The sequence below is a fragment of the Trichosurus vulpecula genome, chromosome 3 (assembly GCF_011100635.1).
Source record: "Trichosurus vulpecula isolate mTriVul1 chromosome 3, mTriVul1.pri, whole genome shotgun sequence".
NCBI classification, from domain to species: domain Eukaryota; kingdom Metazoa; phylum Chordata; class Mammalia; order Diprotodontia; family Phalangeridae; genus Trichosurus; species Trichosurus vulpecula.
In genome coordinates, this window is record NC_050575.1 from 197,396,095 (window position 1) to 197,414,359 (window position 18,265).

Here is an 18,265-nt window from a genome sequence, read left to right on the forward strand (position 1 = left end):
GTTAAATATAGGCTACTGCTTTTATGAAATTAAGCCACACTTCATGAATTCCAAATTGGCATCTTTCCTTTAATTCATAGGAGGATAGACTTAGAATTGGAAGGGGCTTTAAAGATCATGCAATCCAACCTCTTCATTTTATAGTTGAGGGAACTGGGGCCCAGAAAGTTAAAGGTCATTTGCCCAAGGTCACACAAGTAATAACTGGATGAACCAGGATTCAAATCTATGCCCTCTGACTCCAAATCCAAACCTATTCCCACTGTATATGTCAAACTACCAGGAGACATTGTGGAAAAACTCTTGACTTAGAATCAAGACACATGGTTTCATGTTTAGCTCTGATGCTTGCTGTATGGCCACAGCAAGTCGCCACACCACTCTGGGCATCAGTTTCCTTATCTGTTAAAAAAAAGTAAGGGATAATAATATTTGAAATATTTGCCTATGCTTTGTAAACCTTAAAGCACTTTAAAGATGTGAGCTTCTGTTCTAATGTTTATAGCATTCCAGATATGAATAGTCTCTTTTCTCAGGGTACTTAAGCTTGATTTTTTTCAGACTGTGAAAAAAAGGAAAAAAGAAAAAATAAATTTATCATATGAAAATTATATATATATATTTATTATGTATAAATGGAACAGCAAATTGTACATAATAGATTTTTAGTTTCCTATGCAGTCATTTTTTTTATTATACTATCTTATAGAAATGCTTGTTTTATCCCATAAATTAAAAATGAAATGAAAAAAAAATAAGCCTAGGGAACTAATGGTGTAGTTTATAGGCTCACTGAATCTTGCAATTGGCAGGGACCTTGGAGATTATCTAGCACCATTGCTACCTGACCACGAATCCCTTCTACAGTGTTCCCCATGGGTGTTGGTCTAGCCCCCACCTTAACACCTCTAGTGATGGGGAAACTATTACCTCCCAAGGCAGCCCTTTTTTGGGGAGCTTGGACTCTATGGAAGTTTCTTATTATTTCAAGCTGAAAGCTGTTATTCCTGCTGAGGCCAAGCAGAACAAGTATAATCCCCCTTTCACTTGCCAGTCTTTTAGATATATTAAGATAATTATTATCTCCTGCCCTGTGCCTTCTTTTCCTCTGCTAAATGCCCCTAATTTCTTCAACTGATCTCAACGTGACCTGGTCTTCTCACCACTCTTGTCACTTTTCTCTGGACATGTTCTAGCTTGTCAATGGCCTTCTTAAAATGTGGTGTCCAGTAGTCCAGATGTGATCAGACTAGGGCAGTGTAGAGCTAGACTGCCCCTTCCCCCAGTTATCTTCATTTTTTACTAACGTAACTTATAATGCATTATTGTTTTTAGCTGCTATGCTTTTAATTCACTAAATCCTTTGGTCATTGGTCATGTGAACCTCCTTCTACTAACAGCTAATAGTGATTTAAGTTTTGCAAAACACTTCCTATATAGCATTTATATGCTCCTCACAACGACACTGTGAGGTATGTGCAATTGTGATTCCCCTTTTACTGCCAAGGAAATTGAGCCTGAGAGAGGTTGTGGTTTACCCAGGGTTACACTGTTACTAAGGGTCTGAGGTAAGGTTTGAACTCATATCTTATAACCTTCAAGTCCAAAGGTCTGTCAGTCATGCCATCTAGCCGCATTTCCACTATCCCTTTTGTTGGAGTGAAAGATTTTTTTGAACTGTAAACTGGTCATTCTCATTATCCGTAATTGAGATTCTCCAATAAAGTATCAGTTTTCTAGGGGCAAATTTCATCAATTTCGGGCTTTACTTGTCCCTTTACCTGCATTTTTGCTTTTCCTCTAATTCTATAAGTTAAATAGAGATATATTATTCATAAAAACACATTTCCCCTGCCTAGTCTGGAATCCTTACTGCTGCTGATCAGGCTCTGGCCTCCTGTAGCTCTCAGAATAATTAAGAGCAATTTCTAAAAAGTGACCCAGGTATGGGTGAAAGTGAAGATATCAAGAACACTTTTCTCTTTTAACAAGGCTGTTTGTCAAAAGGTAGTCTGTAGGGGAGGATTAGTATTTTGTTTAAGTAATTCTAAATTCATTTAAAACGTGAGTTTTTAATTCCTTTGCCCCAAGAGCTTGTTTGTTGAATACGAATATCAATGTTTAATAGTGGATCAGAAATTTGAGGGTTTGGCTGGGTATGGGGGCACTTGACCCTTAGGATGGGTGTGGAGGAAAGGTAATGTATTAGGTCCCTGTCTGAGGGGGGTGAAGTCATCAGTTTCTCTTTACAAAGATACTCCCTGGTGAATGGAGGAAAAGAGGTGGGGGAAGGGATGCTGAATTTGGCACTGAATTCGATTACCCTAATGTTCTCTTCTCTGATCTCTCTGAGCTGTTTTCTACGGCTTCCTTAGGGTTTCAAATGTGAATATGGTAATTGAAAACAAATTTAGCATGTTTCAGGCCATAAAGTCTCCCTTCAGCTTGCTCTGTAGCTGTGCGGTAGATATATCTGTTTTTAATTTCCAGTGATGTGAGAAATATAGAATGACTTGATTCTTAATTTAGAATATTGAAAGAGTGAGAGAGAGAGAGAGAGAGAGAGAGAGAGAGAGAGAGAGAGAGAGACTATTTAAGTTCTGAGCTTCTGTTCTCATTTTGTGATTCACAATGTGCCTTAAAAATTGTTCTATCAATGAGGCTTATGGACCTCCATAATGACAAAAATACGCATCAGTGCAGAATTGTCCAACTGGTGGGATACTGAGGTGCTTAATCAAGCAATCATTTGGGAACTTTTTTATGGGTACCTTGGAAATTCGGTCACCTCTGCATGGAACAGAGCAGCTAAGTAAAAAGGGCACAGCCACCCGAGACCCAACCATTTAGAACAGGAAGTCTGAGAATACTTTATACAATTGAAACTGCAGGGGGAATTCAGGGAGGCAGAGGGTAATTATCTAAATTGAAAGGGGGCCAAAGTGTCAGGGGGAACAGCTTTTTGTCATGGAGAAAGGACACTGTGATTCTGAATAATGGCAACTGCTCCAAACTGTAGGGTTTAGATCTCAGCAGGAAGTCATGCTCGTGACATCTTTGAACTGTTCAGGAGAAATGCTTCTTTTGGTACATAGAGCAAACCCTGAACTACATTGCACGATACCGTTGTTGATTGCCTAGTCATCTGTTGATGGTAACATGCCTTTGATGTTTGATGTTGAGGATATAGTGGGTGGTGACTGAGACTTCTCCATTTCTGTCTTTCCTGCAGGAGGATAGGTGGAGAAGTTTTATGTGCATCTGTGTGCCTTTTATTTTTTCCCGTTGAAAGGGCCCTCAAGACTCACAGAGAAAAGGAGAGTTCCATCTTTAATAGCTTTATTTGAAAAATAGGATGGCTTATTTTTAAAACATGTCTCATTAGATAATTGCTAAGTCCAATTTCTAATCAAAATGATACTCTGCAATGGAGCATGGGTCCTTGGGATACACATAGAACATAGGACTAAGATCTGGGAGGGATCTTAGAGATCATCCTTCATTTTTTAGACAAAGAAACTGAGGCCTAGAAAGATTAATTGAATCTGTCAAACATCATACAGCTAGGAGATTGAACAGAGCCTCAGGTTCTCTGCCTCTAAATGCAGTGGGGGTTTTTTGTGTTGTCAATCAGTCAACAAGCAGTTATTAAGTACTTTCTCTGTGCCAGGTACTGGGCTAGAGGATGCAAAGATTAAGAAACAATACTTACTCCCAAGGAGCTTGTCAAGCTGCTGCCTTTCTGGAGCCTCTCAAAATGTAGATGGACCTGTTCAGATCATACTAGCTTTCTGATGAGATGCCCTTCTGATGATGCATCCCTACAATAGTTAGTTTTATTAGAGCGAGAGATGTCCATATTCTGTTATCTGTCTGTGGTCAACCAGTGAAAGAACTCTTATCCTTCCAGACTTAAGCTCTTGACCTCAAAGCAGTGAGTGGGGGGGGGCGGTGCACAAGCACCTTTAGAGACTAATATGAGTCATGTTGAGACAAATGGACTGTAGGGAATGATAGATACCTGCACATGAGCCCTTTAATGCTAACTCAAAAACATTTCTGTGGTGCTTTAAGGTTTACAAACTATTTTCCTTATTATAGACCTTATAAGAGGCAGGTAGTACAAATACCGGTATTCTCATTTTGTAGATGAGGGACCTGAGACTTAGAGATATAAAATGACTTATTTAAGACCACACAGTTGGCAGGTGTTGGTAGTCAGAATTTGAACTTGGGTCTTCTAAACCCAAATATAATACATATTCTTTTCATTACATGACACTACCTTCTGTCAAAATTCAACCAATGAAAGGTGCTATGTCACCATTTTTTTGTTTTGAGAAGAGTTAAATTTTCATTAGGTTTTTGTAAGTGTTAGGTTCTAATTCGATGCCTTTCCAATTAATACTTATTTAATTGACTTCTGTGTTTTTGTTAGAACACAGATAGCAGAATCATTGTGATCCCTGTTATATTTCTTGGTTTTTGTTTTAAAATTATGTCATTTTTTACATTAAAAGTTAAATGCAGATTTTTGGAACCCTGCATGTTTGCCAAACAAACAACAAAAAACCCCTCCTTCCTTAGTGTCTATATAGAAATTCTAAGTTTGGCATGAAATAACTCTAGGCTTGTTGCATCTGTGTGTTGTTACAGTTGGAAATGGATCAACTTCCTAGTGTTCTGAGCTGTGTGAAATAGTTTCTTGCATTTTTGTTTGTGTGTGTGTGGGGGGCAGGGTGAGGGGCAGGAAATTCGCTGATGTACAATTTGATTTTGGTAAAATTCAAAACTTTTTCCAGCAAATTGCCTCTTTGAACTTTAAGTCTTTCAAAGAGATAAGCAGTCTCATGTTTCTGATTTTCTGAAATGAGTTGTAAAGAATATCAGCTAACATTTATGTATTGCTTTAAATTTTGTAAAGTGTTTGATATCCATTTATTTCATTTGCATCTTGCTGCATCCCTGTAAGGCAGGTACTATAGATAATATTATCCATATTTTAGAGATGAGGAAACTGAGGCTGTGAGAAGAGAATAGCCAGTTAACAGCCAGTTATGCGACCAGTAGGTGCAGAGGCAAGATCTGGTTCTTACTGACTCCTCAACCCGGCAACCTGTCTACTACATGCTGGCTTCCTCAGCCAGTTTGACTGTGTTTTGATAGGTCCAAAGCATAGCCAGCTGATGATGACTTTGTTTCAGAGAAGTGAGAGGCAGTGTGTAGTGGGAAGAGTGATGAAATTGGGGAATCAAGGAGAAATCTGGGTGCATTCCTAATTCTAATACTTACTAGCAGTGTGACCATGGGCATGGCTCTTAGAGCTTCAGTTTCATCGTATGTAAAATGAGAATATTGAGACTCATTATCACAGTGATAAGGAGGCTGTTGTGGAGAAAGTGTTTTTCTAAATTGTAAAGCACCAAAAAGTATGAGCTATTATCACTAGGCTCAGAGCTGGGACTTGGGGTTGGGTTGACAGGGCAGCAGCATCCTAGGCCATCATATACAGAAGAGAAAAATAAAAGACACAATTACTTTTATTTGATTATGTTTTAAAACTTTGACTTATTAAAACTTGAAAAACATGATCCTTTCCATGGACAAGAGAAAAAGATTTTATGTGAAATCACAAATCTTTTATATACACCTTTGTTTTTTTAAACATATAACCAGTTTAACACAGAAGTTCCAAAACTATCCTGCTTCTCTGTGCTGCCTCCTGAACATCTCTCTCTTTTCCTTGATGTGGAGACTTATAAATGCCTGCATTTTTAGTGCTAGAAAACTCTGCTGTCCATAGCACGTAGGAATTTGGTTTGGTTTTTTTTTTTTGGTAAGTCAAATCACATGTTACACCGAAGCCTCAAATGGACCATCCATAACACAAAAGAGCACAATTTTCAGACTTTATATAGGACACACAATACTCCTAGGAGATTAGTCTCTGTTTTTCTCACCAGTCCCTCCTACCTCCCCACCCCCGCCTCTCCCAAAAAGTAATTCTCATAGCTCATAGAACACCTAAGTCCAAATTCTGGTTCTGATGCTTATTCACTGTGTGTCCCTGAGCAAGCCAGTTAACCTCTTTGGTTCTAGGTTTCCCAATATGTGAAACGAGAGGGTTGATTTGGATAGTCTCTAAAGCCTTCCCCCAGGTTTCACTCTGATGATCCTTTGGGATCACTCTTTACACTTTGTTTTGTATGAATTGTTCATCCAATGGAATTGAGAACACTATTTTACAAATTTGTACAGCTGAGTTGATTAGAAAAGTCTCCTCTGAAATACAAGGTTGTGCTTTATTGTTCTTTAGGTAAAATCTTTCAGAAATAGACTGGATGGTGCTAACTGTTGTCTAGGTTGCGCTGGGTTGTGAAACTTTGTTATTACATGGAAATTCAGTAAATTGCATTGATTGAACCTAGAAGTGGATTGTTGCCATTTCATTTCATGTTTCCCCATTATTTGAGATCTGCCTTTATAAAAGGCGGATGGATTTCAGCTCAGTAGGAGAAAACACTTAGAAATGTCCAAAATTAGGATGGCTAAGTTGGAAGGCAGTGAGTTTCCCATTACTGGATGTCTTCAAGTAGAAGAGACTTGGCCATTTTGGGAGGATTTTACAGACAGGATTCATACTTTAGGTGAGATAACAGTTGGACTCATGACCTCTAAGGTCCCTTCCAAATGTTGTGATTCTATAAATCCTTGAAAACCTCTGATTGGACTCAGTCAGAAAGATGAATAGAACTTGAGCTTCGGTCAAATGGTCAAATGTGCTTTCCATTGTGTTTTTTTCCAATAGAATTATATTGATCTTTTATTTTTATATCACCTACCCATCCCAATCTGTCCCCTCCACTACCATTCCTCCCAGAGAATCATTCCCCATAACAATGAAGAAAACATAGAGGGAAATGTTCAGAAAAACTAACCAATATATAGAAGAATTCTAATGTTCTATGTAGTGTTTCATACCCATAGTCACCCCTGTCTGCAAAGAAGGGCAGGGAGGTGCCTTCACCATATCTCTTCTTTGGGGCCAAGCTTGGTCATTATAATTTTTTAATTTTGTGAAATTATGATTAATAATATAATTATAAACATTTTCAAAATTTATTATTTTGTTGTTGTAGTTATTTCCATTCCCATCATTGTAGTAATTGTATATATTGCTTTTCTGGTTCTGCTTAGTTCACTTTTGCATCAGTTCTTATAAGTCTTCTCATGTTTCTCTGAATTCATCACATAAACTATTTCTTCCATTGTATTCATGTACCATGACTTGATTAGCTATTCTCCAATTGATAGGCATCTTCTTTTGTTTCCAGTCAGATGAGTTTTGAGTGAAATTGTCGTGGAGTTCAAATGGGTTTCAGAAACTTAGTCGGTTTTTTAAAAAAAATCTCTGGGTTTCTTTTCAGAAGCTGGTAAGATGGACTTGCCTTTTTCTTCCCTCACACTTTTTAGAATTTTTTGCTTGCGTCTCCTTTATGTTTTTTCATGTGTAGATGATTCATGTAAGTCCTCCTCCAATGCTTTATTGAGGCTTGGAGATGACCCTCGCTTCTTAAAGTCTTAAGACAGACATCTCTCTGGAGGTATTTCTGACCCACAGTGAGAAACGGGGAAACATTGGTCATTCAATGTAACAGATATTTTCTGAGTGCCTACTTTTTTTCCCAATGCACTCTTCCAGACACTGAGGGAATACAGAGAACTGATATAGGTCTAATTCTTAAGGAGCTTGCAACCTAATGGTGATGGGGGATTAGAGGAAAGAACAAGTATGCAAATAGCTGTGGTACAAGGAAAAATGTGATCTGTGCAAACAAGAGATCCAGTCTACTTGCTCGGCTCAAGGAACATTTTTGAAGATTTAATATATCCCTCTTTGAGCCAAATTTCCAACCTTATTAAGAACCCTTAAGTTCTAAAGAGTCCCTTGGCCTCTTTTAAAATGAATGAGCCCACTGATCATTGCTTTGAACAAATTTTTCTACCTTGGAGAGGACAGGTTGAGGAGCAAGAGCCAGGAAATCATTTCTTCAGGCTGAATAGTGAGGACTTCTTATTCAATTTTTTTCTCTATTGCCATTATATCCAAAGTACCTTAAATGGCTGTGGGCTTTTTACCTGAATGCCTCTGTTGTGAAATTCCCTAAATGACTTTTTAGAACTCTGAGAGGATTCAGGAACTGGTTTGGTAGATGCTTTTAAGTAGCTTTCTCTGTCAATAATTAGCTGTAGGCATAGAACTTTAGGCATGTCGGTAATTCCAGACAATAGAGGTAGGCTTTAAAGGTTAGATTTGGAGAGACAGAATGGTATAGTGGGAAGAGCCTTAGTTTGAGAGTGCATAGACTTGAGTTTAGTCCCATGTTTGACATTGACTGGTCAGTGTGTGACGTTGGTCAAGTCACTACCTCTCTGCAGGTCACAGTTTTCTCATCTATCTAGTAGAGTGGTTAAATGAGAGGTTCTTACAGATCTCTCCCAGCTCTAACATTCTAAGATTCTTGAGCGCTTGCAATGTCCTATAATGAGTATTTCTGTCTTACTAAACATGGGACTGCCTCCCAGTTATGCTGCCCATCTTTCTCATTTAATCTTGAACCTTTCTTATTCACACAGTGGTAATGATTTCATTTTTGATTTGCCTCATCTTTGGGTGATCAAGTCATTTTGGGGGCAAAAATCTCCCACCAAGGTTAGCTGGCCCTCCTCACCCTGGGTGCCACTTAGAGTACTAGAAGAGACTGTTACTGTGTGGCAAACTGTACAATGTAAGCTTTTTGAGGGCAGTTACTGTTTCATTTTTGTCCTTGACTTCTCAGCACCTTCTACTGGGTAATAGTTTCAATTAAACAAATATTTATCAATTGCTTATGAAATCCATAGCACTATGTTAGGAGCTGGGGAGGATAATCTCTCTGGGCTTCAGTTTTACCATCTACAAAATGAGGGGGGGAGGCACTGTAATTGATGAGTGCTAAAGTATCTTCCTACTTTAAATTTATGATCCTATAATCTATAATAGAATGTAAGTCCCTTAAGAATGGGCTTAGTTTCTTTTTTGTTTGTATCCCCAGAATTTAGCATGTGCCTGACAAATAGCAGTCACTCAATAATTGCCTTTTGAATTATGATAACCCAGCATAGGACTTTGTACACAATAGGTGCCTAAATTTTTTTTGAATTGAATAAATTGAAATTTTAGAAGCCATTCATTTCACTCCCACAAAGGAGCAACTCTGTCTCACAGGGGCTCATGGAAAGATTACTCTCAGTCTTACAATTTTCCATCTATTGTTGTAGATGACATTGAGGACTTCACCTGCCTCTTCCAAATCCTTTATTATCTTGGGCAGAACCATGTCACCCTAACCTTAATGACCCCCACAAAACACACAGAAAGCCTTAAAACTATATGGCCATCTCTGAAGAAGCTTAAAGGGCATGATCAGAGATCACCAAGTCCCAGCCCATCCCCACTGTGCCCTAACTTCCTTAAGCGCATAATACTACTGAACATTACAGGATAAAGCTTCTGATACTGGGGAGAAAGAGGAAGTAGCATCATGCCGTCAGAATTCATCCTTCTGCATACAGTGTTCCATTTCTGTCAGCATCATCTAAAAATTCTAGGAGCTAGGATGAGAAAGAAATTTGCTTCTCTTGGACACCAACTTAAAAAAACACTATAAAAATCCAAATTTAACCATCCGACTAACTGGCAATATAAATAGATTGCATATTCCAATTGATGTGTTACAGATAGACTATGCATGTCAGATAGATGTATGTCTGACTTTGATTTTTGTCTTCATTCTCCATTACCCATCTGGTTGTATATTAGGCACTTATTCATATGTGGTAGGTGTCTTAGTACTGGTGGATTTTGAAAACTATTTTGGTTATCCTCTGACTTTAGTCCATTTCCAGTCTGTCTCTTCATGATTTTTTTAGATGGACCCACATAGGAATTTTTACATACTTTTGCAGTGTATGTTTGTGCTACAGAATATGTAAACATCCATGTTTGTTCATATGCAGAGGATTGAGTTGACTACGGATGCTTATGAATACTATTATATATGAGCCTATGTTTATATATGGGAAATTGGTTAAATGAAATACCATTTACTGTTACAGGATTAGAGAATTTCAGAACTGGGCAACACCTAAGAGATATTTAGTCTATTTCCCCTCATTTTATGGAGAAATGACTTGCCCAGGGTCATTGAACTGGTCTCCTAGCAGAGCTAGGAATAGAACCTAAAGCTTTGGCCTTAGAACCCATACTTCTTTACATCTCTTTTCCCCTCCCCCATTGTTAGCTCTCCAATTTGACTATCTTTTAGGAAGGGTTACTTATGTCTTGTTTCTTTGTGGTGCAATAATGTTTGTTTTGATTTTTCAACAGCTTCATGGTTACATGGAGAACAAACCTCTGGGCCTTCAGATCTTCATTGGGACAGCGGATGAAAGGATTCTTAAGCCGCATGCTTTCTATCAAGTCCACCGGATCACAGGGAAAACAGTCACCACAACCAGCTATGAGAAAATTGTGGGCAATACCAAAGTACTGGAAATCCCGCTGGAACCGAAAAACAACATGAAAGCAACGTAAGGTCTCAGGAACAATGAATGACACTAATAATGTGAGAGAGGGTTGACTCTTTCTCCACTAGACTATAAGTTCCTTGAAGGCAGGAACTACACCTGGTTTCAGTAATTTGAAGGGTTACCATGTGGATGAGGGATTAGATTGGAAAGGCCAATGGGAAGATTACTGGCTCTAGAGGTAGAGAGCCTGGGTTTAAATTCCATCTCTGACATTTTAATGACTGTGTGACTTTGGCCATATTCCTGAAGCTTACTTTCCTCATCTGTATTAGATAACCTCCGAGTTCCCTTCCAGTTGAGATCTATGATCCTCTGTTCTTCTTGGCCCTACAGGACATGATGAAGAATAATGAATAAAACTTGTAGAGAGTCAGATTTGGGGCTCAGTATAAAGTGAAAAACAACTTTCTAAAAACCAGAGCTTTCTTAAAGTGGACTGGATCTAAATTCATTGAGTGCCTTAGGAGCTGAGCTGCCTGTCATTAGAGGTCTTCAGATGGAGGCCGTGGGACCACTTTTCTTTTTAGGATGTGCTACAGAGGAATCCTTTTAAATTTCAGGATGGAATAGGCAAACTCAGAAGATCCTCTAATTCTCAAACTCTATGATTCTGGGATCTCTGTATCTTTGCCCATAGCTTGCATGGCATTCTACACAGAGTAGGTGCTTATAATATATGCAGTTGCATCGAGCCAAAGCAGGTTGGTTATAGGTTCCAAGTAGTTAAGTGAAGAATTTACTCTTGTATATATTCTATCAGGAAATTTTAGACTTCAAGGTGTGGGTGATAAAATTGGGAATTAAAGTTTCCTAGGGGAGTACTTTCCCTATCATTATTTTATTTAATTGCTTTGTGATTTTTATACCAGTGTAAATTCATGGCTGAAACTTAAGGATGCCTGGGGATTTCATTCTATGGTGTGCCTGTAGAACCACTTAGATTAAACCATAAGAACTGTTTCAGCCTCGACTGATTTTTAACACTTAGTAAGACAGGCAGCAGTTGCAAACGGTTTTCTAAGCCCCATGGTTTGTCTTTGTCAGCATCGACTGTGCTGGGATCCTGAAGCTTAGGAATGCTGATATTGAGCTGCGGAAAGGAGAGACAGACATCGGGAGAAAGAACACTCGGGTGCGCCTAGTTTTCCGTGTGCACATCCCAGAATCCAGTGGGAGGATTGTCTCTCTGCAAGCTGCGTCCAATCCCATTGAGTGCTGTAAGTAGGGTTCTATGGTCTTGTTTGTTACTTTAATTTCTAGACATAATATACATTACACACCATGATATACATTACACACCATTCTGATGGATCATGGATATAATTCTGAATATTTAGGTAGTACTTGGCAGTTTATAAAGTTCTTTAAACATGTTGTGGGGGAGGGGTGCTACAGGATGCAGCAGAATGAATTTGCACTATACTTTGTAGTAAGAGACTTTAGTTTGAATGCTGGTTCTGTTCTTTGGTATTAGGGGGACCTTGAAAAAGGTACTATCCTTCCCTAGATCTCAGTTTCTTCACCTGTAAAATCCACAACTAGTGTTATGTGATCCTCTAATCCATTATTTCCTTTGATCCTCACAACAAAACAGTAAGGCACATAGAATGAATGTTATAAGTGCCATTTGAAGGTGGAGTGAGAGGTGCCCCATAATGTAAGAGGAAAGAGCTAGATTTGAAGTCAGGAGACTTGGATCTAAATTCTGGCTCTGATTCCCATTAGCTTTGGGACCATCTCAGCCTCTCTGAGATCTCAGCTTTCTCATCTACAAAACAGGTAAGAGAATCCTTGTAGACCCCACCATGCTCTGCTGCTGATAAGAAAACCAAGGCCAGAGAGAATCAACAGTTTCCCTGACAACAAAGACAGAGGTTGAATCCTTTAAGTGTTTTTTTCTGGGTTTACTTTTTACTAATGGGTCATTTTCTTGCATTAGAGAAAATAAGCAGGTCTCCAGCTGCATTTAAAAATCCCACAAAACCTTGCATAGGTAACCTATTGTTCATAAATCATGATATGTTTACCAGAGCACTCATTTTTTTCACTTAAAGACATAGTTTTGTTCTTGAATACTGTAGTCATGGCCTGAATAAACTCTTTGTCCTTCGTATATATTCTCTAGTTCTTTTGGGAATCTTTTAAAGCCAGGACGTATCAGCCCCAGTCAGTTGAATTAAGATTTATGTTTTATCCTAAGAGATAAAGCCTGATTCTACCTACACAGACATAGTATAAGACAAAGCAAACAAACAAACAAAAACCTGGTTAAATTTGTTCTAGTATGCATTAATTTGAAAGTAGTCCAAGTGATTTGATAAAATGTAACTCCTCAGAATTACCACTGGTTTGACTTGAGTGTGTAGGGAAGAGAATACTAGACTGAGACTCAGGAAACCCGAATTTTAGTTCCAATTTCCTCTCCGTACTAGCTATGTAAACTTGGGCAAGTAATTTCCCTTCTCTGGGCCTTAGATTTCCCATCTGTAAAATGAGATATTTGAAAGGCTTCAAAAGTTCCTTCCAGTCCCGGCATTCTAAGAGTCAGTAGTTTTTGTGTGTGTAGACCTAGTCCTTACGTACCATAAAGGGTATTTTCCCCATTATTAGTAAAAGGATAAGAGGAATGGGCTTAATTAATGGAGAAAGAGAAAGAGAGAGGCTATCAGAAAAATAAAATAAAACAAACACTGATGAAGGATTAGAATTAGAAACTAACATGAATCACTGTGTGTGTGAGGTCATAGAACCGCTTTCAAAAGGAAGGGGAAAGATGGAGTACAGTTTATAGTTCTTTGAGGTGTGTGTGTGTGTGTGTGTGTGCTGGAGGAAGGGTGGAGAAGCAGGTGGAATGGAGGAAAGGGCTACGTGATCTCATATTCTCTTCCTGAATTGCACTTTCTGCAATCAGTTAAAACGTTTAATTATACTGAACCTAATGAGTCCTCTTGGAAGAATTTTGAAGTTTCTTTTTTTCTGATAGTTTGCTCTTCTTGAGTTTACCAAAGTGGGGTGGCTAGAAGGCCCTAGAGAGAGATTGTAGGGGAGACAAGCAGGGAAAGCAAGTACTAATAATTATAGTAATTCCAAAATCTACCATTCCACACACATACACATACTCCATCCTATTCACCCCACACTTGTCTCCTCATCTGCAAGGTGGCTGGGGACTTACTTGTAATCATCCACATTGATTTTCACAGTGGTCATACCCTTACTCTTCAGTTTGATAGGAAAGTCATCTTGAGACACTGAAGGTACTTTTGAGATTTTCATCATTTTCAAATTTTCACCTTATGGCAAGTTTTCATCCTGATGAGGTTATGGGTTTTAGATAAGGGTTAGAGAGGGAGAGCCATCTGGAGAATTAGCTGCTTACTTGCCTGCCAGCTGATGGTGACCAGTGAGTCACTGGGTTTGCTCTAATCTAATTCATTCCCATTTACTTCTTCTGGGAGAGATGAATGGATTAAGGAAAACAGGTGTATGAGCACTTACTTGCAAAGATAATTAATTAATTTGCTTTTGATGCTGAAATTCTGTTCTCATCTAAGCATGCAAGTGTCGATTTGTAACCATGATAATTAGTCAAACTTTCTAAGACAGCCAGAAGCATATTTGAGTGGTTGTATGTTTCACACAAAATGTGCCCCCTTCTGACTTTTCACACCTGGCCAGATTAGCTTCCTTCTCACTACTGCCTCATCTGGACAGTGGTGACAGCAACAGCAGCAACATAGCAGCCCCAGCTGCTCAAGAGGATAGGGGAAAATACCCATTCCTGCCAGAGTTCCTGGAAATGCCATTCTTTCTAATTGTGACTCACAACAGGTCTAACCACACTGGGGGGAGGGCAGGAGGTGTGATTCTCATCTTGTAAAACTGTCTTCATTTATTTCCTTTTAGACGATACTAAGGCACATACAGGGCTAACCCCAAGCCTAGGAATAAATCATTTTTTAAAGTTTTTTTAGTCTCTTTGGAATACTGATGTGCTGCAACCTTTTCTGAAAATGTACCCTCATCAATCAGATGATCAGAATTTCCTCACTTATCTGTCCCATCATTCATTTATTCCCTCACCTTCTCATTTCCCCTGCCTCCTTCCCTTTTTGACTTAGGATATTGGCTGTCACATTAGAAAGATTGCAACTAAAGGCTGGTGCAATGCATTGATTGATTCAAAGTTAGAAAGCTAGAGTTCCTTTTTTTGGTGGGGGGGGGGGGAGAGAATCATGGAATCCTACAATCTTGGAAATAAAAGGATCCTCAGAAGCTTTATAGTCAAACCTATAACCGAACAAGACCTGGTCAGCACATCCAGGGTGTCATCTAGTGTTTTATGTGAAAACATACAGTGAGGGGAAAATTCTCTGCCCTGCACCTACCTATTCACTACCACATCAAAAGCAAATTAATTAAGATTACGTCCTTGGTTGCCATTTCACACTATTGACTCAGGTTTTTTTTTTTCAGCTGCTTCTATCAAGAGACAGAAATAACTTATGTATTTAATTTTTGCCACTTAATATACCTCTGGTGGGCTTCTGGTTATTATGATCATCATTGCTTCTTTTTTGTTGTTAACATAAATGAGATTCTGAGCATTTTTTTTAAGAAAAAACAGTGATCTGGAAATGATGGTTGCCATTTTTCTTATCTATAAAATGAGGAGATTCAAGACTCAAAGATTTCCAAAGTATCTTCCAGCACTAACATTGTGTATCTATAAAGAAGAGGAAAAGTTCATATTTACTGACCCTTTACAATTTACAAAGTGCTTACCTTACAACAACTCTGTGAAGTAGATATTATTGTTGGCCGCTGTAAAGATGAAGAAACTGAGGCTCAGGCAGGGAAAATGACTTGTCTGGTGTATGCTAGCAAGAGGTGGATCTGTGGACTCAAATCCATATCATTCAATTTTGGATACTATGTTCTCTCCACTATACCATCCTCCCTTTTTAGATCAATAACTTAAGGGTAGAATGTCTGATGGAGCTTTCACTGCCTTCATTCTCCTTTTCAACTGCAAAGAAAACCCACTAGAATGAAGGAGAAAGAATGGTTGTGCTTCTGATGGGAAGTAGTTGAGGGATTTCCTACATGATGAATACTTGGTAAGAAACAAAACCTTAGACATTATTATGTTGTAAATAAGAGATTAGCTTCTGGGTCATCAGTGGTCTGAGGCCAAAGCTCTGAGAACCACTGGCTAAGGTTAAGCACCTCCAGTTCCACGTCAGTGAAAGCCCTCAGGTGAAACTCCGAACTTGGAGTTTTTTTTTTTTTTTCCCATGGTTAATGTCAACACCGGCATTCCAAAGAAGCTTTCTAGAAAGGACCAAAAATATGTTGCCGTTCTATAAACATCTGTTACTAATTTGCCTGCTCTTTGTTTTCTTTTGGTGGATTGGAGGTAGAGTGGGGATGAGGTGGGGCAGTCATGGGATCGGGAAAGAACAGAAAAAAATCTTTCCCAAATCCCCCATTCAGTTTTTTTTTACATAGGGATGAAGGAAGCAGAGAAGATAATAATTCTCTGAACAATGAGAGACACATCAACTTCAGGAAAAAAAAAAACCCCACAACAGAAATGTCTTATAATTGGTGAGACCATAAATAATTGACAATTATCAGGAGTGAAAGAGGAAGCTCTAAACCCAAATGGCTAAGAATAGTTGAGTATTAGAGCTGAAAGGAACCTTTGGGCTTATCTAATACAGCCCCCCCCCATTATCTTATAAATGGGCGAATTTAGTTCCAAAGAAGTAAAATGACTTGGCCAGGATCACATGAGCAGCATACCAGAGTTTGTTTCTAGGTCTTCTGATTACAATGTTTGTGTTTTTACCATGATTCTGAATAGAGTTCTGATAGGAAAGCCCCTTTGGTCTTTTATTTTGTTTTACAATTTCTGCTAAACTTGTATTGTGCATAGTCCATGACCAACGAGGAGTTTTGTTCTAAACCGGATGAAACAGATTCTTTGTGAGCTGTGGAAAGATCATCTCTCCCCCCACTTCTCCTTCCTCTCTCTCTCTCTCTCTCTCTCTCTCTCTCTCTTTCTCTCCCTCTCTCTGTCTCCCTCTCTCTGTCTCTGTCTCTCTGTCTCTCTATCTCTCTTTCTCTCTCTGTCTCTGTCTGTCTCTCTGTCTCTCTCTATCTCTGTCTCTGTCTCTCTCTCTCCCCCCACCTCTGCTCCCTCCTTCTCCTCCTCCTCCTCCCCCTCCTATCCCCCTTCCTCCCCCTAACCCTATCTCCTTTTCTCACTCCTCTGTGAGTTTCCGAGTATGTTCCTGTTCCTGTGCTCTTCCACAACCTTGAAATGGATGACAGACCATATTTCCCTTTAATCAGTTTCATTCGGTTTCCATTATTTCCTCTATGTTACAATGGATTGCAAAAAATGATGTTGTGAATATGATATGTAGTATGGTAATAATGGTGCTTGAAAAAGAGCCTGTTTCAAATGTGTTATCTTTCAACAGTCAGTTTTTCTCGTAATCTGGACTTTGAGTCTATAATGGTTTGACATTTGTCTCTTAAGTATGAGAACAATCAGAAGCAACCAGGCAGGATAGGAGTATCAAAGACTCGTGTGTGTGCATGTACACATGTATGCGTGTGTCTGTGCATGTGTGAGTGTGTGTGCATGTAAAGAAAACAAATCTAGAAATCATATACTATTATACCTAATCATCCTCCTACATCTCTTCTCCTCAAACTGGATTTCTTGAGCTCCAGGCCCTATTGAGAGGTGGTGTAGGGCAGTGGAAACACGTCTGGACTTAAAGAGTTGGAGAGTCCTGGGTTCAAACCTCGGCTCAGCCAGACACTTCATAGCCAGCTACAAACAGCATCTCTCTGATGCTGTTTCCTCTGCTTTAAAGCAGGGATAACAGTAATTTTAGTATTGTCTAGCTTGCAGGTTTGTTGAGAATCAAAGGCTTTATAAACCTGAAATCACTATATCAGTACGATTTGTTGGTTTTCTCTACTTCTTGTCCATCATACTCTCTCGATGCCATGACCACGCTAGAAAGGAAAACATCAGCGCAGCCAAGGGCAGACAGGCAGCAGGCTTAGGAGTTTAGCAAACATGAATTGTGCTTCAGGTGAGCGGGTGGAGATCAATAAACTCATCTCACAATAGGGAGTGGGGTATTTACTTGGCTGTACATGCGTTGTAAACTAGGTGAGTGATTGCCAGAAAGTTGTTTTGTTTTAGAGGAGGAGGACATGCAGAAGCTTTGTTTTTCCTCTTTCTACTGATCGCTATGGTTACGTAGAGCCCAGATTGAGCTGGCTGGTTGGTTAATTAATTAAACAAGGTGGTGTGACTCTAAGAAATCCATGAGCCTGAGGTACTTTTAGGAAACCAGGGCTTTGAAATCTCTAAGTTAGTAAAATTAATAATAAATTAATAGTAATTATATTAATAATAAAATTAACAATAGTAATATAACTTACATTTATATGGGATTTGAAGGTTTACAACTAACATCGCATCTTTCACAGGAAGTCCTTCCCAATCTCTTTTAATTCCAGTGCCTTCCCTCTGTTAATTATTTCCTATTTATCCTACATATAGCTTATGTTGTCTTTATTTGTTTACATGTTGCCTCCAGAA

The 18,265-nt window shown here is 38.9% G+C and overlaps 1 protein-coding gene across 1 annotated transcript in view; it reads left to right on the forward strand.

Moving 5' to 3' along the window:
* The window catches only part of NFATC2 (nuclear factor of activated T cells 2), a 167,201-nt gene that overhangs the window by 53,768 nt on the left and 95,168 nt on the right, over positions 1-18,265 (forward strand). Inside the window, exons 4-5 of the mRNA XM_036752894.1 lie at positions 10,430-10,632; positions 11,677-11,849. Of these exons, the coding sequence (XP_036608789.1) occupies positions 10,430-10,632; positions 11,677-11,849 (376 nt within the window). The remainder of the gene's footprint in view (positions 1-10,429; positions 10,633-11,676; positions 11,850-18,265) is intronic.